Source organism: Myzus persicae, unplaced genomic scaffold, assembly GCF_001856785.1.
Source record: "Myzus persicae strain clone G006 unplaced genomic scaffold, MPER_G0061.0, whole genome shotgun sequence".
In the NCBI taxonomy this organism is placed as follows: domain Eukaryota; kingdom Metazoa; phylum Arthropoda; class Insecta; order Hemiptera; family Aphididae; genus Myzus; species Myzus persicae.
The window spans coordinates 1,789,264-1,813,334 of record NW_019104044.1 but is presented as its reverse complement, the minus strand read 5'-3'; the positions used below and the strand labels follow the sequence as shown (position 1 = coordinate 1,813,334).

Below are 24,071 nucleotides of genomic sequence, written 5' to 3'. Positions count from 1 at the left end.
AATTGGTAGGTATCTAAACAAAAAGTATAATCGGGCCGGGCTTTCTAAACATTTTACAGAGCCTGATTGGGCCAGGCTTACTCACACTAAAAACTATTCCCGGGCCGGGACAGGCTGTCAAAAACTATTCCCGGGCTGGGACAGGCTGTCAAAACTCAAAAAATATTACCGGACCGTAAATTATCAGCCAGTGTATACCTAGACCACAGAATAGATTGAATTTAATCTATTCTGTGCCTAGACATACGCTACAGGTACTTATGTATAATTTATTAACTATGTGTTTGTGTTACCACCTTATCCCAAATTATCAAAAAAGGCCTGATACCATTTACGACTTACGTGGTCATAATCTGAGACCTAAGGAATGAAAATTTCTTTGAAAGAAAGACATTTCATCCATTCTTTTAATATACTTTGAACCACTTATTTAATTATTCCAACATACATGCATGCACGGTCATTAGGGGGTTTGGAGTATAAATATGTTTTTTGAAAAGCAAATTTTAAAATTTCAAATGTGGATAATATGTTAATTTCGGGTAGTCTGAACTCCTCTCCCTCAGCTACGGCCTTGTGGACGATTTTATTCTGATTTATTTTAATTTATTCTATAGAATATCTTTGTCGAAAGCATAGGCTATATTATGTTTATGTCTATGGCTTAAAGAAAATACTTTAGGCATTATCTTCCATAATATTATATTATTGTTCTATTATGACTATATAGTATAATAATAATTATGACCTAAAGGTATTATTATATTATTGTGTTATTATACACTCTACCTCAACTACACACTCTTCATTCTTCGTTGCATGATTGCCGATTGGTCCTACAAAATATTTATCAAAACAAATATTATCATTTATCACATTCATAATAGATTGATAGGAAGTAAGTACTAAGTAGTTGCCTGCCTTCTACCCTACTCAAATATTTATATTTATAATATGCTCATTTGGCAGCTAAGTATAAGAGGATTTTGTAGTTTTTGCACATCGCATTATTGAATTATTCCTATGTATGTACTTTGGTATCAGCTGTACTTAGAAGTTAAGTACCTAAAAAGTACCTACCTACCACTTAACATATTTATTTTAGAAAAATAACTAATTACTTTTCGTTTTGGTTACAATAATTTCATAACACTCATGAAGTTTTTAAAATTGAAATGTCTGAAATGTCTGAATAATGAATATATTGAGTCTATACATGTAAGTGCCCAACAAATTTTAAAGTTCAAGCCATATTTATAGATTAAGATTTAAAACCTATCTTGTATAGGTAGGTACCTGGATATTTAATTATTATTTACCTACCTATATCCAGGATGTAACTATTGAAGAATCTAATTGTGTTGGTACAAGGAACTCCATCTTAGATATATTTGACTTAATGTTTAATTCAATCGTGTTTATAGAAAAGCTAATATTATAATATTGTCATAATTCATAATTATTTGAGTATAGGCATTATGTACCTACTGATGAACTAACATTGCTATAATCGTTTATAATTGGTATAATTACGTTAAGTTTTTGGAAAGTAAACACATATATGAAACAAATTATTTATTATTGCATTTAAATAATAAATGTCTCATACTTTACAAAATGTATGAAAAAAGATAAAAACATGCTGTTTAACCTTTGTAATCATAGATTATAAATTTTCTAGTTCCATACTAATATAATACATTAGGATTTTCATCTAATTTGTTTACTATGATTATCTTAGGTAAGTAGGTAGCACTTATAATTAATACACTTTTTATTTTATAGGGTTTGATTAATAACCAGACATCGTTTAAGATATATATATATATAGGTGCTTATTCATTTGAAGAGCAACTATTCTATTAAGATAACAGTAGCAGCGTTCTTACACAATTCATTAAAATTCAATATTCAAATGACAAAAATTACATCCTTGCTTGTGATTTTTATTATTTCTCATGCAAATGCAATGGATTATAAATTTCCAAATGACTTTATGTTTGGTACTGCAACTGCTGCTTATCAAATAGAAGGAGGCTGGAATGAAGATGGTAAACAAACATTCCTTACACATCAAATATATAAAATATTTAATATACATATTTATAAAATTAAATTATTAAACTATGCCATTGATCCTATATCAAAGCCACTAAAACATATTGTAGTAATATAAATTTTAAATAAATAAGTATGTCAATTCTTTAGGAAAAGGAGAAAATATTTGGGATCATTTGGTTCATACACGTCCAGAATTAATAAAAGATGGAACAAATGGAGATATTGCCTGTGATTCCTACCACAAGTATAAAGAAGATGTAGCACTGGCAAAAAATTTAAATGTAATACTAGAGATTGATTTTTTTACTCAAAATATATTTTAATTTATAATTTCTATAGGTGAAATTTTATCGTTTTTCAATATCATGGGCTCGAATTGCACCATCCGGAGTAATGAATAAATTAAATCAAAAAGGAATAGCATACTATAATCGTCTTATTGATGAGCTTATTAAAAATAATATTATACCAATTGTAAGTATTATTTGATTAAAATAAAGGACAACGATTAAAATGGTGTGTTATCCAGGTAACAATGTATCATTGGGATCTACCACAATATCTACAAGATCTTGGTGGTTGGGTTAATCCAATTATGTCGGATTATTTTAAAGAATATGCAAGAGTGTTATTTACAAATTATGGAGACAGAGTAAGTAAAATAAATAATTGAAAAACATGAACCATCTTTACATTTTATACTCATCATAGGTAAAATGGTGGATTACAATCAATGAGCCGTTAGAGATTTCTACAGGTTATGCATTTAATGCTTTGGCACCATACTTGCATTTAAACAATACTGGGTATTATTTGGCAGGTCATACACAACTCATTGCCCACGGAAAAGCTTATAGGTTGTATGAAGAGAAATTTAAATCTACTCAACAAGGTATACAGCAAAGTGTAATACACATAGTAATTACATTTTGAATACTATCAATATTTTTTTTTCAGGAAAAATAAGCATTTCAATTAGTGGATTATTTTTCTTACCAAAAAATCCTGAGTCAGTGGATGACATAAATACTGCTGAGAGAGCCAATCAATTTGATGTAATAGAATAATTTTCTTACACAATGTATGAGGTATAAACTATAAGTATTCAACTGGGCGTGACCGTTTTTGACTAAAAATATACCGTTCTCATTTCGGTCGACTCACTTTTCAACCAAAACAAAAAGTTATATAACATAAAATGTAAAACAAATAAAGTAATTGATACACAATATTTGTAATGTTAGGTTTGACCTTATATTCAGAAAACTATAAAAACTTTTAAGGGAGCTTAAAGTTACAAGGAGCCATGTCAAGAATGTAGCGGCTAGGTGGAAAGTAATAATGCTATGTTTGGCTAAATAATTCTGAAGAAAATATGAGGAATGGGATCTTGTACTGTGATAAAGCTGCTAAATTCTGAATGTTCACAAATTTTATATTTTACTATGTATGGAATAACAAAGCCATTAATGACTCTAAATATACCTCTTTTAATGTTTTGGTATTTATTCCGCAAGCGGAAATGTCTTTCTTTCTATTCAATTGTAAAATTGATAATGGTTGGATACTTTTAACACATTTCACATTACAGTTTGTAAGATATAATATGTACTCATTAGAGTTTATAACATGTTTGTAGAGGGGTTGGTTTAGTCATCCAGTGTACAAAGGAGATTATCCATCAATAATGAGACAATGGATAGATGAAAAAAGTAAAGAAGAAGGTAGTCCATGGTCAACACTACCAAAATTTACAGAAGATGAAATTAAATTAATTAAAGGTAGGTATGGTATATGTTCAATAGATAACATACTAAATACCTATAAATAATTTATAAAGTTTCCATAACATAGTTACAAAAATGATGTTTACATTCTTGTAGGTACGTCTGATTTTTATGCTTTCAATCATTATTCTTCTCGGTTGGTAACTCAGGAAAGTGGTGATCCAGATTCTTATTATAATTCAATTGCAAATTATTATGCATCTGTTGATGAATCATGGCCTAAGTCATCTCCCGCACCATGGCTAATAGTATTAATTAAATCAAAGTTGTGTCATGTATGTTACTAATATCATTATATTTCAGACAGCACCAGTTGGATTAAGAAAACTTATGGTATGGATAAAAAATGAATATGATAATCCACCTATGTTTATAACAGAAAATGGATTTGGAGATAATGGTCAATTGGATGATTTAGATAGAATAAGCTACATAAAGGTAGAATTTTAGTATGACAACAAGTAGGTAATAGATATTACAGTTTTTTTATTTTACAGGGCTATTTAAATGCAACATTACAAGCTATACATGAAGATAATTGTAATGTTTTAGGATTTACTATATGGTCACTCTTGGATAATTTTGAGTGGATGGATGGTTATGCGTAAGTAATATTATATATATTTTATTAGCCAATTAAAAACATATTACTTTGTTTATGAATAAATTTGATGGATGTGAGTGATGTGACATATACTGTTATAATTTAAATAATGTATTTTATGTGATAATATAGTCTATCATTATTTTTTAGTTTTATATAAGGTTTTCATGTAAGATTAATTTTTGTTGTTTTTTCAGAATTCATTTTGGACTTGTTAAGGTAGATTTCAATGATCCTGAAAGAACTCGTACCCCAAAAGCGTCATATACATTTTTCAAGAATGTGGTAACTACTGGCCAATTGACAACTAATTCTTGTAGTAAGACATCTGAATTGTAAAAGAAAAGAAAACATTTACATTTTTTATATTATTAATATTTAATTATTTTAATTTTGCTTATTTATATCATATCATATTATTGTTATTAAGTTTTGAATAATGATTTTGAATTTCAACAAAATAACTAATATCATTATTCTTCATTTCAATATGTAATTTCATTGTAATTTGAATTTCAAATATCTTTAAAAAATAGCATATAAAGCATATATATTTTTAAAAAATGCTTGCATTATAAGCAAGTCGGTATCTTTAATTTTATAAATGACCATTTGAATAATAAAAACTAATAAGGAATCTTGTGTTAACATTTTTAGTATTTTTATTTTTGACAGTGAACATTTTTTATTAACATTTGCCAAATAACCCAGGAAATAAAAAAACAAAAAAAGCTGGTAAGTCTGTTATTCAGTAGGTGGAAACTGGGTCACTGTAATGGATGGTGTTAAATTTGAATTTAATGATGTAGGTGCCTTATGTCATTGTATCTGAAAAACGATTGTGAGCGAAGACGGTTTGTCGGCCTAGGACATGAACAATGATTAATCATAGTTCATGGCCTAGGATATCTTATATTATATTTACATTGTTATTGTTAGTATTGTAGCCGGTAGGTTGAATTAATATTATTTGTTTACGATCAACTTTGTATGTAGTAATTTACTTTAGAAGTTTCAAGTACCCCCAGAAATATTTTTAAATTACTTAAAAGTACTACACAAAAATACTGCTTTTATACATTTTTTAAATTTTTTGGTGACCAAATAACCCACTTACATGGACTTTGTTTTAGATTTTCAATTTTGAGCTATAAAAGTCGATCATTTTATACATTTTCCATGAGATACATTTTGAACTTTAAATGGTTGTCTAAAAAAATCGTCCCAACATATTTTTAATATTTTTCAACTGCTCGCTGTTGTAACAATATGTCAGGAGTCGTGTATTAAATTTTCAAGCTTTTTTAAAAGTAAAACAAATAACATTTTATTGATATCTACAGTAAAAAAACTTAAACAAATTGAAAGCTGAAGATGTCAGTAAACAGCTCAAAGCAAATAAAAATATTTCGATAGTTGCATTTAGTTTAGGAAATTATAAAATAAACATGGTGTAAATGTCAAGTATCTACAGTCATTATAGTTTTTGAGTTACAACGAAATAGAAAAATCGTAATATGAGACATCGAGTGAATAATCCAATGTTGGAAAAATTTAAATTTCAAAAGCCCATAAAAATTTAATTTGACTTTCCAGTTAGTCAAATCATAGATTTGAAAAGACAATTTCTTATAAATTTCTAACTAAAAATAATTACATATTTTCATAATTTTTAAGTATTTTGTCAAAATTCTAATTCAGACGCTCCTCAAAAATTTAACCTAAGTTTATTTCATATACTGTTTTATAGGTACAAATGACAATTTAAGAACGATTATTCATAGGTCAGAGGTCTCCTCGAGATAGCGTGTCAATGTTTAAAATATTTATATTATTAAATCAATTCAGTTAAATTAACGAAAAAAATGAGTATTGGATAACAGGCATATTCGCTTAAAAAAAAAATTTAGGGGGTACCTATCTGGTTGTCAACGGTTAAAAAGTCTATAAAAATTAAAAACAGATCAACTATAGAGGAAAAATGTTCAAAATAAAAATAAAGATTTCAGATTAAATTATAACACATTGAAGCAATTTCAAAAACCTCTGATCAAATTTATTTTCATTGATATAACTTATATTTATGTACATTTTTGAAACATAAACCAGGTATTTTAAGGAGACATCTGATTAATCAGTTGTTGCCTAATAAACTAATTATGAAAAGATTGTCAGGTTAATTAACCTGGAGATTATAGACTGCAGACTTCAGCTTATGTATCCCGACTCCATAATTTACTCTGAAATTTATCTTTGCTTCTTGAAATGTATTAGCCTGCAGGCGCCCTTGTCACCTTTCCCATGTTTTTTACATAATTTGTATACAATTCTGGACCATACATTTTGAAGCTACAACTTACAATATTGATGAATTATTTTTTAAGACATGAATAGGCCTATTGGTATTATATTAGACACCTATTTTGTCGTTAATTATTTTATTGATGTTCTTCGAGTTTATACCATAACAACAATTAATACAAAATAAATAATTTTTGTAAAACGTATATTTCTAATGCATGCTTAGATATATGTTTGATATGGCCGAAAGGCGAAAGGGGAAGTATACGATTTTAATCGAAAATGTAAAATGACTACCGTCCTATAAACATTTTCGAACAAACTACAAAAAAAAAGGTAATCATGTCGTATGCGGTCTACCGACCGTTTCTACACGTCATATGCGGTCTACCGCATCTAGATTCTAGGTAGGTACCGCACATTTTTGTCTACCACGCATGCGGTCTACAACATGGTTAAAAATATGAATGAATACCTACATAAATTTAGAATTTCATTATAATATGTATGTAGGTAAATTTAATTAGTATATGTATTAAAAACTAACCGACAAAAAATATAAAAATATATAGAAATATGTATTAGTCAATTTAAATTAGGTACAATATAATTTCACATCTCTTAAAAAACAATCAAATGTGTTGTCATTCTTGTTTTTAGACGCCACCATTGTTCCGCTAAATACGAGGGCAGCAATGATGGAGATGTACCATGAATAATAATAATAATAATAATAATAATAACTGTAACTGATTTTCGTATCTGTATCTGTATCTATAAGATAAAGCTTAATAGCCGTCGGATCAACGGGAATGACCTAAAATACATAGATGCGCGACAGTAGACCGCATATGACGTGTAGAAACTTACGTGGTAGACGACAAGTGTGCGGTAGACCGCATACGACATGAATACCAAAAAAAATATAGGCAACATAATATACCTGCGTACTTATAATGGTTGTTTTATTGTTGTAATCAACACAGTTCGCAATCAATAGTTACGAGTCGTTACGACCATCAGAGCAGTACACTATAACATTATGGTTATATCTACCTATAAATATTCAATACAAAATATTAACTCTAAGATATACATAATTGTTTGAACTTTATTATTGATTTTTTTTTCCTTTAAACTTAGATCTCCTCCGTGTTTGCTCATTCAAGTTTACCTACGGCCTATATTTGTTAGTATAGGCACGTACATAATTCATAGTCCGCCGCAATCGACCTGTCCTGCCCTGTGCTTTTAATATAACGAATGCCGTTGCCACAACAACCAGGTACCTATACCAAATCTGCGCAGATATATTCTTCTCGCCGTCGTCCAAATTATTATTATAATATGTACCACAAACACGTCTTACATCGTAACCGTATACCATTACCATAGCAGATATAGGTACCACTTACCTTTTACCTACCCATACGACATGTCTGACATGGAACGGGAATTCGATTGTTTGGTGACGTTCGTCGCGGACACGGTGGTCCGGTGGTCTTGCCACCGCGGTGGCGTCCGGGTGGACACGTTGCAACAGGCGCTGTGCGATCGGTACGGACCGGAACACTTCCGCCGGAAACGCAACGCTGACATGCTGACCGAGGCCATTGAATATCTGATCTACACGAACAGAGTGAGCTTGTGCTGTTGCGAAGGCGGGGATCCGAGTCCGTGATCCGATTTATTGAAACATTGACCATATACCTACTAACCCGTCATATTGGTATTATTGTCCATGATGTATCTAAATAATATTATATGTATAGCACAAGTGAAAACGAATAAACAGTATTATAATGTTACATAAGTTATAAGTTTATAACGATTTATCCTGCACGCATTAGTAAAATAAATACGATAACTATTCGTTCATATGTTTATAATTGACGTGTACCTACAATATTTCATAAACGTTACGACGATTTTCTGTATCTAATTATTGTAAAATAATATATTATTTTATTTTTATTTAATCTTTAAGAAGAGAACTTATAATAAAAGTTCAACTTTCGAGGTAGCTATAAAATGAATAATACAGTCCCAGGTGGGGTGAGAACATTTTACACCTCTTCAGTCTTCAGTCCTCACCATTAAAAAGCTGTCTCTTCTGAAGTACTGACTCTTGAGCATCACGGTTTGAGATATATATAATATATCTGCTGAGCTCTGAGCAAGAATCTAACTGTAAACAAAAGTAGGTAACGAGTGGGCGACCTACCTGTGATGTGGCTTTTGAATTTTAGATTATAATACAGGTAGGTACCAATTATATTATTATGTTCAAATTTCAATAATTCATTATTGATGCAATTCAGTCTGAATAATATTGTGAATGTTATTACATTACTTCAACTCACAGAAGAGGACATGACGCGCTAAGCTCAAACCCAAAAGAAAAACCCTCATATAGTCATATGCCGAAGCTACAACGAAAACTCCACCACCCGATCAACCTTTGCAAATCGTCACCAATTTCCTTAACGAGTTAAAATTAGCCCTAAACCCCCTCCTAGCTGCTCTAACATGCCTAATAAACAAAACCCCAATCCTTAATTAAACGAACAAAATCATCTTACACCTTCCGACCATTCATACCATATCTATTAGAGTACTATTATAATCACATAACTTCTGTACATTTAAAATCCCCAATCGTCAATTATCCATAAAATGTACTTAAAAATATTTTTAATTATCACGTTAATCTGTTAACACTAATATGTAAATTGTCAAACATCACTATATATAGATAGCCTTAGGCTAGAAATGTCTTATATTTAAAATTAATTTAAAAAAAAAAATTGCATTACAATATTATGAGTCAGTGGCGAAGCAAGGGGGAAGTGCCAGGGAGATATGACACCCCTCTTAAACAAGTATCTGTTCGAATAAAAAAACTAAAAAAAAAAAATTGAAATTTTCTCACTGAAACATCATCAAGATCAGCCCAGTTACTTTCAGCTATTCAAACGTTAGAATTTAATGTAAGCCTTATTGTCATTCATAAAATATTTCAATATAGAAAAATTCTTTGTTCATATTTACAAAAAAACAACATCTATTTATTTCAAGCTTATCTTATTAACTTAGTAATTTCTGAACCTCAAAAAATAAGAGAAAATTGTGATGATGAGTTTCACAAGTATTTTGAAGAGCTCACAGAAAGGTCAAAGAAAATGGATTTTGAAATTACTATCCATAGAAAGGTTAAGCGACGAAAACATAGATCAAATTATTCTACAGATGAACCTGAAATTTTTTTTTTAATTAGTATATTGTGGACCATTTGTGGACAGCTTGGTTCAACAATTAAAAGACGGATTTTTAAACCATAAAAATATTATAGCTGGCTTTTGCTTTCTAATTTCTAATGAAAATTATGATAACCAAGTGATCAAAGACTTAAATGAATTTTATTCAAATGATATTGATCAAGAAGTTTTTGAAGTGGCACATTTTGCAAAAATTAAGTGTAAATGGTCTTCTAGATGCTCTTGATAAATGCAATAAAGACCTCTTTCCAAATGTGTTCAAACTGCTTCAAATTTTTGCAACACTACCTGTTACATCGTGTCATCGTGTGAACCAGAGAGAAGTTTTTCTACACTAAAAAGAATTAAGACATACATTTGAAATTCTGTTGGTCAGTTGACTGAATGGTTTAGCAGCTCTTAATATTCACCGCAAAGTTGATGTTGAAGTTAGGGGAAGTAATCAAAGTATTGGCAAAACAAAACCGTCGTACTGACTTTATTTTATAAATAAGTATTTTGTAACCTTGATTATATATATTATGTACAAATGTTTTATTTTATTTTATTTGTATTGACTAATTTATCATAACATATTATAGTGGTAGATGAATTTTTAGTGACGATCAAAAAAACAACAATAAAGGTAAATTCGTGTATATTATTATGAAGTATGACGCCCCGCTTAAAAAAATCCTACGTACGCCACTGTTATGAGTTATGATATAGGTAACCTATTTGTGTATCAAACAATAAAATTGTACATTGCGATTTGCGATACGTTTTTGGCCCTTTGCTCAATATTGCCCTTTGATTACTCGAATGAGTTGATGCCTAGGTACTTTGCCTGTTACTTGATAATTGATAAATTATTATAATATACTAGTATACTACCTATTACTTATTATCTATTTATAGATTACTGTCCTACAATCATACTGATTAAAGTCCATTAGTCGGACAGGTATTACTAATTACTGTATTATGTTAATTAACAGATTCATTACAATACGTTTTATTTTACCTTATCAGTTATCACTTATTAGCTGTTGAATGTTTGAAGTGTTTAACGACTTTATTATTACCTATTATTTTACTACTTTGTTATTTATGCTAAGCAATTAATTGTTGTTTTTTTAAAATTGTTTTCATAAGGCCCCAAAGTCGTACAGGTACCAAAGAAATAATTTTTTTTTTTAATTATGGATTTAATGATACCAAATAACAAAATGTACCTCTTGGATGGCAGCTTTATTAGTGGTGTAACACCTTATGTGGATATTGACAGTGTTATAAAACATCCACTTTGGGGATCACATTTGATTTTAAACAATGAAGATGCTGTTATCCGTGGTCATAAAGATTACATCAGAGGTTATTGTTATAGATACATATCAGAGAAAATGGTTTTTATTTTATTAATTTTCATGTGTATTTATTTATTACCTATACTACAGCTGGAGCCGATTTTTTGACCACCAACACATACCAAGCAAGCATTGGAGGCTTTCAAAAATATTTGGACCTAAATTATGATCAGAGTTTTGAATTGATTAAGAAATCTGTTATGATTTGTCGGCGAGCAATAACAGAGGCAAATGTAGGTAACTAAATGATTCCTTAAATTACGGTACCTCTCGTAAATCAAACATTATATTATGCTTCTACATTTAATTATTACCCGTCTATAAAAGTAATATATTCTACCTGTATACCTAAGTAGTATTTTTATAGAAGGCTATGGTCTGTGGAATGAATCACTAAAATAGTTTATGATAATTTAATATAAACTAATTTACAGAACGCAATATACAAATAATGGGATCTATTGGTTCATATGGTGCATCATTACGTGATTGTTCAGAATATAATGGTAATTACATAGACACCATGAATTTAAAAGAATTGTATGATTGGCACAAACCTCGAATTCAAGCATTGGTGGAAGCTGGAGTCGATCTAATGCTTTTTGAGACCATACCTTCTGTCGTTGAGGCTACTATTTTGCTAAGCATACTAACTGAATTTCCAAATCAAAAAGCATGTTTATCATTCTCATGCAAGGTAATTCTTTTTACCATCATAATAAATAATTGTAATTTGTCAACTCCATAGATGGCTATCAAACCAAGGAGCTTGCAGAGTAAGCTGCTGCACGCTCTAGATCCTCTAAAAATAAATAAATTAACAATCAAACATAAATACATAAAACATAATTCCTGTAACTATTTACTATACTTGTGAAAAGTTGTTCTCAAAATGATAACTTGTCAAAATCTACAATATATAAAAAAACTCATTACTGTGAATTAAGAGCTCACTATAAAAATAGATTTTGAATTTTGATGCTGTAGATAATTGATGACTTTAAGTCAAAAGTAGGCTACACAAGAAGAATGCTAGGTATAATCTTTTCAGATCTTTGATAAATATATTATGTTAAGTACTTATGTACAACTGATCACTGATGTAATTAAAAATTTAAATACAGCATGTAACTTAACATAGATATAGACAATACAAACTTAAAAGTTTTTTATAATATTAGTTATCAACGTATATAGGAATTGAAACAAAATTATTTTTTTAATTGATTTTGTTTTAACTGAAAACATAGTTATAAGCTATAATCTAGAAGTTAAGTTAAAATTTAATTTATAAAAAGAAAAAAGAAATTGATAATTAGGTATGATCAAAAATCAATGGGAAAGTTTTATTGTTGATAGGTAGCTCCTATTATAGGCATTTTATTGATATTTGTAATACCTTTCTTAGGACGGCAATTATTTGAGTCACGGTGAAACATTTTCAAGTGCTGTTGAAATGTTTTGGTCAAACGATTACCGCAAACAGTTAATTGCCATTGGTATGAATTGTTTGCACCCAAAATTTATTACACCACTTTTGATGTCTGTGAAGACTAAAAATGTTAATTTTATTGCTTATCCAAACGGAGGTGGAATTTGGGATGTCACTCAAAATTGGTAATTTAATATTTATTTAAGGTATAAATAAAAATATTTTTTATTGGATTTATGTTTTCAGTTATGACGATACTCAAATATATAAAGTTTCTATAGATGATCTTAACATATGGAATAAAAAAGGATTGAAAATATTTGGAGGCTGTTGTAAAACTGATGCTATTGAAATAGCGCGTCTGAGAAGTTTAATAGATGATCTACTTTTATAATGCAATTTTAGTAATTTTAATATTTATACGATTTATTTTTACATGTTATTTTTAATTATGCACAGATGTACAGTATATTAATATAGTTTTTAGTTTTTATGTATTGATAAACAAACCTAAATACTCCAATTAACATTACACTTTGTACCCAAATTATCAGCCTTTTTAACATGTTTATTAAATCAGTAATAAAGTAAATCGATCCCATAATGATCCATAAAATCTGTATGGCTGTACTAACTGTTTTTTTACTCCAAACAATATTTTTTATGAATAATGTATATTTTATATAATAATATTATGTGAATTAATATTTAAAAATCTATTAAACATTTGAGATGTAAAACTATGCATTTTCAATTTTTGTACAAACAACGTGTCATTCAAATGTTCAAATGCACATGCTTCTAAGAATATTAAGTTTGATCTAATTATAGTGCATATATTAGTAACAATATTTAGTGGAGAAGTTATTTAATCACTGTATATATAATTTATAATTGTCACATCTTAAACATCGAAAAAAAGTAATGAGGGATCTACCCCCTCAGCCCTCACCCCCCACCCACATTAAAGGGTTAAACACCTTATTGATGCTGTAAGTATGAAATAAAATTACAAAACTATTTCAGCCTATTTAGACTATTTCTGTTTGCAGCAAACTAGATTGTACTAAATACCAATTTATATTGCTAAGGACATCATATGGGAAGCCTATAAAGCTGTAATCTGTAGAAGATAATAAATAAATTATAAAAATGAGTATTTATTTGATGTGATGAACAAAAAAAATAAGTATGTCTTAATAATTTTAAAATGTCATTATATAATCTATTCAGAATATTCAACTGTACTATTAACAGATTATAAAAAAGATTAAAATATTATCAATACTTGCAACAGTCAACAAAACAAGAAGTAGAACTAATTACAATGTTGTTTTTGTTTCATTATAGGTATCAAAGATTAATCATAAAAAATAATTATAATTAAATTGGAATAACATATTCTAAGATCTAATACCATGCATAATAACATAATAAGGTAAATGCAGAAAATGTTAGTTCTCATTAACTATTAGTAGGTACGTATTTGATAGTTGTATAGTTTTCTATCAATTTAGATACTTATAGTCGCTATCATATATTATTATATTAATACTTATATTGGTTACCTATAATATTTAATGATACATTTTTGTTTTACAGGGGTTGATTAATCTCAAGTTTCTCGTTGGACTAAACAATATTTAATCAGTAATTATAAATACAATACTTCAAAAGTTGATTGAAATTAGTTTTTGCATTACTTATAAGATGTATATAATTTCTCATTTAGATTCAAATATTCAATATGGATTATAAATTTCCAAATGAATTTATGTTTGGTGCTTCGACTGCCTCATATCAAATTGAAGGAGGCTGGAATGAAGACGGTATGCAAATTGTCAAATTATAGTTAAATAAACAAAACATTTATAACTTTAATACATACATAATATACATGTTTGTCCTATCGTCTACATAGCATATTATGTATACAATTCATATTATTCAATAATCTAACAAAATTTTAAATATTACAGTGAACTGCTACTTATTTAATTATATTAATGTATTCTATGAATAATTATTTATTTTTGTAATACTAAATGTAATTATGTCAATTCTTTAGGAAAAGGCGAAAATATTTGGGATCATTTGGTACATACTAGTCCGGAATTAATAAGAGATGGGACTAATGGAGATATTGCCTGTGATTCCTATCACAAGTATAAAGAAGATGTAGCACTTGCAAAGAATTTAAATGTATTTTTTTCTTTTTTACTCAAATTTTAATATATCATAAATAATACATAGATGTTTCACTATTTAGTTGAAGTTATATCGTTTTTCAATATCATGGGCTCGAATAGCACCAACTGGAGTTATGAATTCATTAAATTTAGAAGGAATAGCATACTATAACCGTCTTATCAATGAACTTATCAATAATGATATTATTCCTTTGGTAAGTATTATTTATAGTTAAAAATAAAGGATGAAGTAAGAATATAATTTATAATTTAAAATTTAAATTATCTGCAGGTGACAATGTATCATTGGGATCTACCACAAAACCTACAAGATCTTGGAGGCTGGGTTAATCCAATTATGTCAGATTATTTTAAGGAATATGCAAGAGTGTTATTTACTTACTACGGAGACAGAGTAAATTAAATACATTTTTGAAAAATATGAAATATCTACATTTTATACTTATAATAGGTAAAATGGTGGATAACAATTAATGAACCAATGGAGGTTTGTAAAGGTTATGCTATTAAAGGTTATGCACCATACTTGAATTTAAACAACACTGGATTGTATTTGGCAGCTCATACACAACTTATTGCACATGGAAAAGCATATAGGTTGTATGAAGAGATGTTCAAACCTACACAACAAGGTATTAATCAAATGGTAATGGCCAATAGGAGTTTGTAATATAATAAGTCTTAAAACCTAATTTTTTTATAGGAAAAATAAGTATTTCAATAAATGGAGTATTTTTTATGCCTAAAAATTCTGACTCAGTTGATGATATAAATACTGCTGAAAGAGCCAATCAATTTGAGGTAGGTATCAAAAATAGTTAGTTAGTATAATTATTCAATTATTTATAAGATAAATTAGCTTATTATAATATATTGTTATATAATGTTTTAGAGAGGGTGGTTCAGTCATCCAGTGTACAAGGGAGACTATCCACCCATAATGAGAAAATGGGTTGATAAAAAAAGTGAAGAAGAAGGTAGACCGTGGTCAACATTACCAACATTTACAGAAAATGAAATAAAATTAATTAAAGGTGCATGTTTAACAGATAACATAACCAGATAATTTATTATGTTCCAGTTACATGGTTAAAAGTTTAAAACAAATATGAATGTGTTTTTTAGGTACAGCTGATTTTTATGCTCTCAATCATTATTCTTCTCGTTTGGTAACTAGAGGAAATGATAAAGATTGTCATTATAATTCTGATGCAGAATATGTTACTTCTGTAGATGAATCATGGTTAAAACCATCTGTTGCACCTTGGCTTATAGTAATAAATAAATCAAAATTGTGTTGAATATATTATTAAAATCATAATATTTCAGTCAGTACCTGATGGATTAAGACAACTTTTGATATGGTTAAAAAATGAATATGTCAATCCGCCTTTGATTATAACTGAAAATGGATATGGAGACAACGGTCAATTAGATGATTTTGATAGAATTAGCTACATAAAGGTAGTAGTTTAGTACTACAGTATGTAATTGATGCTAACATATTTTTTTTCATTTTACAGGGCTATTTAAATGCAACATTACGAGCGATACATGAAGATAATTGTAATGTTATAGGATTTACTGTATGGTCACTCTTGGATAATTTTGAATGGATGGATGGTTTTGCGTAAGTTGTTTAATGTTTGATAATTTTTCTTCTTCTTTATGTCTGTGATAAATGTGAAGGATTTGATTTAAAAAGAGCGTACCTATTTAATGTTTTAATGCAGTAAATCATTATTTTTCAATGCAGGTTTAATTGTTTTGTTTTTTCAGAATTCATTTTGGAATTGTTAATGTAGATTTCAATGATCCTCAAAGAACTCGTACTCCAAAAGCATCATATACATTTTTAAAGAATGTGATATCGACTGGCCGATTGGAAACACCTTTAACTGAATTATGAAAAAATCTAATTTTTTATTATTATTTTTGTAATGTTTATTTATTATTATACCTCTTACCTTCTGTAATAACTTATTGTTGTTGATATAATTTTGTAATGTCTAACTCTAAGATTCATTTAACTTGTGATTACTAAGCTATTAGGTGAGTTAAACTTAGTTATACAAATATGATAATATACATATTAATTTGTTCATTTTTACATTTTTCACAAATATTTATAAACCAACACCGAGGTGTTTTTTCAAATTAATTAGTATTATTGGATAAAAATAAATTTTGAAATTTACTATAGTGATTTTGTGTCCTCAAAAAAGTCCTATTACGCTACCTACCATCTTGTGGATGAGAAATAATGTATTTTTAAAAATTGTGTTATGTTTTCTTACTTATATTTTTGCTTAATACCTATAGTAGTTTTTAAAGTATAAAAAATTGTTTTAAATGCCTAACCTAACCAGATGGTTCCTTTATAGTTAACAATGATTTCACAATTGAGGTGAGTCCATTCAAATGGTGCATCATTGAAATTTAAAATAGCAGTTCATACTATTAAAAAACAAATTTTGCTACCAAAATCCACTATCGCACAGCGTTTTAGATAGGCAATTACGTAACAACACAACAAAGTTTGACCGTCCCTCATTTACATTCATGAGCAATGTTTCATGAAAATATGTTAGCGAATTGTTATACTTCTGGTTTATTTCCACTCAAAGCTTCAAGGAAAAAAATTATTATATTTTACATTCAGAGAGAATAGCTTTTAGATCCCACGTCATTCGCGGCCGCCGTTTTGAACGTCTAATTGTTTTACATTTCGTTTTCAAAATAATGAAGAAATCTGATCTTTGTATTTGCGGTATACTTGTTCACCTACACCGTAAGTCCGTGAGTAGGAAAATATAGTAATATCCAGGGGCTTAAATATTTATTTTATTGGCGACAAAACTATAATGGTAACCACAGTTCAAGATTAAATATAAAAATAATAAATTGCCACTATAGTATTTCAATATGTTCTAACTTTACCTACTACTATCTAGGGCATGCTAGCCCCGCTATTTTAGTTGATATTAGTAATTTAAACCTAATTCTAACCTTTAAATACGGGACATTTTAAATCATGCCTACACTTGTGATCTACATGAATGTTAAATAAGCGGTGGCGTAGTCAATAAAAATCGAAAGTTTTAGTATTATTCAGTATTCTTGTCGTATGCAGTCCACTACTGCACGCTTGTTGTCTAATACATCTTGCAAGTCGATAATTAACTCTGTTCTAATAAAAGTTGTGTATTATGTTATTTGTTAGCCATAAATGTAAATTTAATCACTCAGTTAGAGGGGATATTATCATAAGTTGTTAAAGAAATATGGAATCATTCAAATTAACATTATGGTTCTAAAAAAAAATTGTAAACTTACATAGAAAGTTTATGGGGAGCTGTTATTAAATACTTTTCTCAGTATCGATAACTTTTTATATGAAATTGGGTTACCCTATACAATGATACAACTGCAGTATTGTAAAGAATACTTTTATTTTGTAATCGGAATACGTATTTGAATAAAGAAGGAAGTATTCAAGTATTTCGCCCTCCAGAGGCTGATGATGACAGACATACTTTGTTATAATAATTAATAACTAGTGTTGTACGTGACCTACCACAATTTTAATGATCTAAGATTTGTTTGCTAACCATTTATAATAACTTATAAGAGTCACATTCATGGATTCTCTAACTGGAGTCCATACCTAGCACATTGAATGTTTATGGTGTACAACAAAACAAATATATTCTATGGGTATCTATTAATGGAGCTTCTTCCATTGCTTGAAAGGCAGGCCGAAGAAGAATGGTAGATACATATGCATTCATCAAAGGTTTCAACTATTGACATGAAAGCAACTTTTTTCATAAACTATTTTTTTTGTAATATTTTATGTAACTGACTATTTAATAAAGTTTACTTCGATAATTTGTTTGAAATATTTGTATGTATTTTTTTGACAGATTGATTATAACACCAGTGGGCTATGCAAAAGGTTGTGAAAGTTGAAAATAATGGTGGATTGCTTACAACACTGTAACCAACTATTTTACAATATTGATTATATTAATTTATATACAAACACCAAATTAGGGTGATAAAAATATTTTAAGAAATAATATACCTATTTAAATCCCACATTTCACAAGGCCCTATATTTGATATATTTGAAAATAATTACACAACAATACAGGTAATATACTCCAAACAGATTTCTATACAATTTGCAGCATTTAAATTTCAACTAGTTCCCTTGGTTAAAATATTTTGCTTTTATGAATAATTTCAAATTGAATTGAATTTTAAAATTCTTCAAATTAAGTTGAAAACTTAGGTTAGGCATATTAATACAAAACAATTTAATAAGAACAAAACATATTATTCACATGTACAATCTTACAATATACCCCAACTGTCTTCGAAAGCTGAACATATTTTAGTGCATGTTAATGCAGCTGATAGTGGATAGTTACTTATTGCTACTGTTTGTTCGGCATAATCTGCTTTAATCTATGATATAATAAATTTAAGTTAGTTTATCATTATAATTAATAAGAATCACTAAGTTATATATAAATTGCAATACCTGTCCATGAGCCATTGCTCCAACAACAAAAGCAATTGGAGCATCTTGAGGAACAAGTTCGGATGGCTTAATAGGTTTTTCAGCAGAAAAAGAAGTTGCCACTTTTCGACAGCCTGCAGGTAAATGATCGGTGATTGGATTTTTTATTACTTTCATTAATTTGGCCGATGTTTCGGCTGCTCTTACACTAAATTTATGTAGTAACTGAACTAAAAAATGTATAATCAAATAAGTCTCAATATAATATAATATTATTATTATGTGCATATGAATCAAGATCGATTATTACCCATTAGTCCAGCGAAACGCTTAAATGTTCTAGGGATCCGTGTTTGTGGATTAATTTCAATAAGAACATTATTTTCCGTGTGAATATACACTTGAAGTAGGCCAGCACGATTTAAGGGGCTGTCGAACAACATCAAAAGACATTGATGAGAAATGTCAGGTCTACAATTTCCTATCTCTCGTCCGTGTTTTCGTAATATATGTGAGTGTTCATCGGGGTTTAGTAGTTCAAAAGACTTTCCTACCTGTGAAGTTTAAGACAAATTATAGTTAAAAATTACAATGTCAAATCATCAATCGACGTTTGAATTACTTTAACAGTTTCCAACTGAGCGTTTTCTAAAATAACAATAAGACGTTTTTCATTGTCGTCCTTTACTTCTTTCGCTTTTCTGGTCAAATCGAATTCGGTATCCTCGTCTGTGCGCCTACGTTTTTTACCCATTATAATAGGTAAGCAGTCGTGGGTATAATGAGAATTAATAATATAAATTAACAATTAAAAATTAAAAATTAAATATTTAAAAACACGTGTTGTTGACTGTTGTTTAGATTTTTATCACCGTATTAACTACTATTATCATCAGCTACTATCAAAGAATAAATATTTATTCGGCGCCACAGATATATGTAGATAAGAATATAGTATCTACCTCAGTGGGACGAATGGATCTTCGCAGGAAAAATCCCAAAAGAATCCAACATGGCGTCAAATCGCTTATCACATTTATCACTACATATTTATCACACGGTTATCAGTTTATCACTGATTACGAAGTATACCGCCTTTTTCCATTTCGTGATTTATTTAAATTTATTTAAGCGTTCAAAAAAAAAGTTTAAAAATGTAATACAAACTAACCAGTTATTTAGAGATTATTTCACAGACTAGTTTTTCAATACCAGTGTTATAATAATACAACTAAGTTCCCAGTTATAATTATTATTATTTATGATTAATATTACAATACAATATTAGAGAAATGAGTTCCAGAGATTGTGTTCTATGTAATACTACATTTTCAACTGTATCTAATTTGAATAAACATTTAAAAAGAAAACATACAGAGCTTTTACCACAGGTACATATTATAATATCAAGTTTTATAAATGTTAGGCCATAATTAAACACAAAATTTTTATTTTAAAAATTCTTATTTTGATTTATTTTATAAATAATATGTCTGAATGTATCATCTTGTATTTTGTGGAAGGTTAATCGCATACAGAAAAATGGTTATACTTGCGACAACTGCAATCAAAAATTTAATTCAAAAAAAAGTATTACTAAACATCTTAAACAGGAACATAGTGAACTAAAAATTAAATGCTCAGTTGAGAATTGTAACAGATCTTATAAAACATTAAAATGTTTTTCCAAGCATTTAAAAAATGATCACAACATTGATATCAATATAGAATCACTAAGTTTCAATACTATAGAAGGTATCTTGATTTATTAAAAATTTTACAAATAGATAATAACCAATAATTAAAATTAAAATTGTCAAAACAATTATTTGGTTTAGAATTTAAGAAATGGAAAACCAATATTGAAGACACTAAAATCTGTCAATATGTTCAAAGAACATCTACTAAAACTCACCATAATGTGGAATACTCGTATTATATTTGTCATCGGTCATACCATCCAAGATTAGCTAGCAAGGTAATAACACTTTATCTATTTGAAATAAATGACCTATAAAGTAAAATTATATTATTAAAATATGAGATACGTTTTATACTTAAGGGTCAAAGGAATCCTAAAAGTAGTGGTTCGGTTAAAATTGGAAAGGTTTGTCCATCATATATTAGAGTACACAAAAATGGAGCCCAATTTCAGATAGAATTTTGTAGTACTCATTTATTTCATGATAATGAAATAGGGAAACAAAGATTACATACTGAAGTCAGATGCCAATTAGCAGGTACTCATATAATAAAATGCAAAAAATATGCTTAATTTACTTTTGTAGTCACATTAAAAATTAAAAATTAAAAAGTAATAGGATAAATACCTTTTTATTTAAAGCTTATCCTAAAAGTAAATAATCATAGTTTAAAAATATTTATGTTTACATTTTTTTTAGGCAAACTAGGTATGGGTGTAACAGTACAACGAGTCTTAAATGACGTTCGAAATTCTGCTACTATAACTGATTTTAAAAGAATCCATTTATTAGAAAAACGAGATATACATAATATTAGACGTGATTTTAAAATTGATAATTATTCTACAAAGATGCATGAAAATGATTTTGTTAGTGTTTACCTGTGGGTAGAGCAAATCAAAGAAAAAAGTGAGACAAATCCAGTGTTATATTTTAAGCATCAAGGAGAAGATTCCACAACACATTTGACTCGGGATGATTTTTGTTTAATTTTAATGACTGAATACCAAGCTGAAATGTTAAAAAAATTTGGATGTGATAAAATATGTGTAGATGGAACACACGGTTTAAATAGTTATAACTTTCAGTTGTATACTTTACTTGTAGTAGACAATTATGGAAATGGCTTCCCTGTTGCATTCTGTTTTACAAATAAATCAGATACATCTACATATAAATTATTTTTTGAATGTATCCAGCGTGCAGTAGGACTTATCAAAGCCAATGTATTTATGTCCGACGATGAACCTGCATTTTATAATGCATGGCAATCTATTATGGGTCCGGTTTCTAAGCAACTATTATGTACTTGGCACGTATTAAGAAATTGGAGTAAAAACCTTTCCAAAATTCACTCACAAGAAAAGAAATCTATGGTTTATAAAACATTAAAATCTTTAATGCATGAAACTGATAAAAACAAATTTTATATAGAAATAACAAAGGTCATTGAAGATTTAAAAAATGATACAGATACTGCAGATTTTGGTCAATATTTTGCGAGCAATTATTCTTCAAGAGTTGAAAAATGGGCATTTTTCAATCGCAGACATGTTGGTATCAACACGAATATGTATTTGGAAGCTCTTCATAAAAATATTAAATATTGCTATCTAGAAGGAAAGCAATGCAGAAGACTCGATTTAGCCATTAATGCAGTAATGTTGTTAGTGCGAGATAAATGTTTTGAAAGGATCATTAAGATTTCAAAACAAAAAAGGTCATCCAAGATATTACAAATTATCACCAGTCATAATAAAAGTGCTTATATTAAGTCGGATATGATTTTAAAAGTTAATAGCTGCACATGGATGGTTAATTCACAAACTGATCCTAAAACAAAATATATTATTGAAAAAATTAATTTACCTTGCAATGGCTGTGTTTTATGTTGTGAATATTGTAAAATTTGTGTTCACATATTTAAATGTTCGTGTATGGACAATATTATATACTTGAATATCTGTAAGCATATCCATGCGATCGCCAAAGTAGATGTTATAGTAGTTCAACCATCATCTAATGTAAATACATATAATACAGATGAAAATGGTAAACTGAAAAGAGAAATTTCAAATAATACAGAGACAAATATTACAGATTTATACAAGGAAATAAATAAAAAAATGGAAGCAATGTTAGGCATGCACAGCAGAGCAACATTAAGTATTGAAAGCCAACAAAACATTTTAAAGCATTGTGATAAAATACTTACTATAATTTCAAAAGAAACGAACAAATCAAGTGATAATGTACCTACTAAAACTACAAATATAAAACACATAGAAAAGCAAACCAGATTTTATTCAAATAATAGAAAAAAACCAAACATTAATCTACCTCTTTCTTCACTTGAAAGCAATTTAATTAGGGATTCATTGAATAATTCAAATGGTGAAGTATTAAATGTTCATTCATCTAATGATCATTCGTATTTTTAAGGTGAATTTTTTGACATGGACAAAGAGTCTGAAAAACGTGTATTTTGTATTATAAATTATTATTGAATTATTGTGTAATTTTTATTTGTAATTAACCTAAGATTTATTTTATTATTTTAATTATTTTATGATAACCTTAGTTTGTGATGACACAGTGATGATAACCAATAAATTATCTATTACCATAGTGATAAGAGTAACGTCGCCATGTTGGATTCTTTTGGAATTTTTCCTGCGATGATCCATTCGTTCAGTGGGCGCTACTATCATTTAAAACTCTTATCAGATGTGGTATTAAACAGCTGCTGGTGACGTATCACCTAGATCCCCATGGTTATCTACGGTTAGGTTAGGCTGAGGGTTAGGTTAGACCGCGATTC

General features: G+C 28.7%; 4 protein-coding genes and 1 long non-coding RNA gene across 9 annotated transcripts; 4 read left to right on the top strand and 1 right to left on the bottom strand.

Annotated features, from left to right (window-relative positions):
• The first annotated feature begins 1,169 nt into the window (after positions 1 to 1,169).
• LOC111037995 (myrosinase 1-like) lies at positions 1,170 to 4,906 on the top strand. Its single transcript, XM_022320898.1, has 12 exons — positions 1,170 to 1,218; positions 1,786 to 2,051; positions 2,209 to 2,342; positions 2,401 to 2,535; positions 2,591 to 2,713; positions 2,773 to 2,953; positions 3,019 to 3,116; positions 3,701 to 3,842; positions 3,945 to 4,096; positions 4,152 to 4,286; positions 4,346 to 4,452; positions 4,650 to 4,906. The coding sequence occupies exons 2-12, from the start codon at positions 1,916 to 1,918 to the stop codon at positions 4,789 to 4,791; spliced, it is 1,485 nt and encodes a 494-aa protein (XP_022176590.1). The 5' UTR covers positions 1,170 to 1,218; positions 1,786 to 1,915; the 3' UTR covers positions 4,792 to 4,906.
• Positions 3,156 to 3,376, top strand: LOC111037999. Its single transcript, XR_002604929.1, has 2 exons — positions 3,156 to 3,244; positions 3,306 to 3,376. It is a non-coding gene; the product is annotated as an uncharacterized LOC111037999 (long non-coding RNA).
• A 6,082-nt stretch (positions 4,907 to 10,988) lies between the features above and the next one.
• LOC111037997 (homocysteine S-methyltransferase 1-like) lies at positions 10,989 to 13,549 on the top strand. Its single transcript, XM_022320903.1, has 5 exons — positions 10,989 to 11,384; positions 11,468 to 11,614; positions 11,812 to 12,074; positions 12,786 to 12,994; positions 13,056 to 13,549. The coding sequence occupies exons 1-5, from the start codon at positions 11,213 to 11,215 to the stop codon at positions 13,201 to 13,203; spliced, it is 939 nt and encodes a 312-aa protein (XP_022176595.1). The 5' UTR covers positions 10,989 to 11,212; the 3' UTR covers positions 13,204 to 13,549.
• A 114-nt stretch (positions 13,550 to 13,663) lies between these two features.
• LOC111037996 (myrosinase 1-like) lies at positions 13,664 to 17,129 on the top strand. 3 transcript variants are annotated; one of them, XM_022320899.1, is made up of 15 exons: positions 13,664 to 13,801; positions 13,862 to 13,998; positions 14,160 to 14,287; positions 14,412 to 14,459; positions 14,542 to 14,638; positions 14,878 to 15,011; positions 15,079 to 15,213; positions 15,291 to 15,413; positions 15,471 to 15,651; positions 15,723 to 15,820; positions 15,912 to 16,053; positions 16,145 to 16,293; positions 16,349 to 16,483; positions 16,543 to 16,649; positions 16,799 to 17,129. In XM_022320899.1, exons 5-15 carry the CDS (start codon positions 14,557 to 14,559, stop codon positions 16,926 to 16,928), a joined length of 1,416 nt encoding a protein of 471 aa, XP_022176591.1. In that variant the 5' UTR covers positions 13,664 to 13,801; positions 13,862 to 13,998; positions 14,160 to 14,287; positions 14,412 to 14,459; positions 14,542 to 14,556; the 3' UTR covers positions 16,929 to 17,129. The 3 variants fall into 3 exon arrangements, with proteins under 3 accessions (XP_022176591.1, XP_022176592.1, XP_022176594.1); XM_022320900.1 differs by lacking the exons at positions 13,664 to 13,801; positions 13,862 to 13,998 and having other exon boundaries at positions 14,145 to 14,287; XM_022320902.1 differs by lacking the exons at positions 13,664 to 13,801; positions 13,862 to 13,998 and having other exon boundaries at positions 14,169 to 14,247.
• Positions 17,130 to 19,317: 2,188 nt separating this feature from the next.
• On the bottom strand, positions 19,318 to 22,245 carry LOC111037998 (ribosomal RNA small subunit methyltransferase NEP1). 3 transcript variants are annotated; one of them, XM_022320905.1, is made up of 7 exons: positions 22,132 to 22,245; positions 21,939 to 22,015; positions 21,463 to 21,558; positions 20,170 to 21,108; positions 19,858 to 20,101; positions 19,569 to 19,777; positions 19,318 to 19,492 (listed from the first exon to the last, which is right to left on the bottom strand). In XM_022320905.1, exons 4-7 carry the CDS (start codon positions 20,299 to 20,301, stop codon positions 19,379 to 19,381), a joined length of 699 nt encoding a protein of 232 aa, XP_022176597.1. In that variant the 5' UTR covers positions 20,302 to 21,108; positions 21,463 to 21,558; positions 21,939 to 22,015; positions 22,132 to 22,245; the 3' UTR covers positions 19,318 to 19,378. The 3 variants fall into 3 exon arrangements, with proteins under 3 accessions (XP_022176597.1, XP_022176596.1, XP_022176598.1); XM_022320904.1 differs by lacking the exon at positions 21,939 to 22,015 and having other exon boundaries at positions 22,132 to 22,242; XM_022320906.1 differs by lacking the exons at positions 21,463 to 21,558; positions 21,939 to 22,015 and having other exon boundaries at positions 22,132 to 22,241.
• Between the last annotated feature and the right edge of the window lie 1,826 nt (positions 22,246 to 24,071).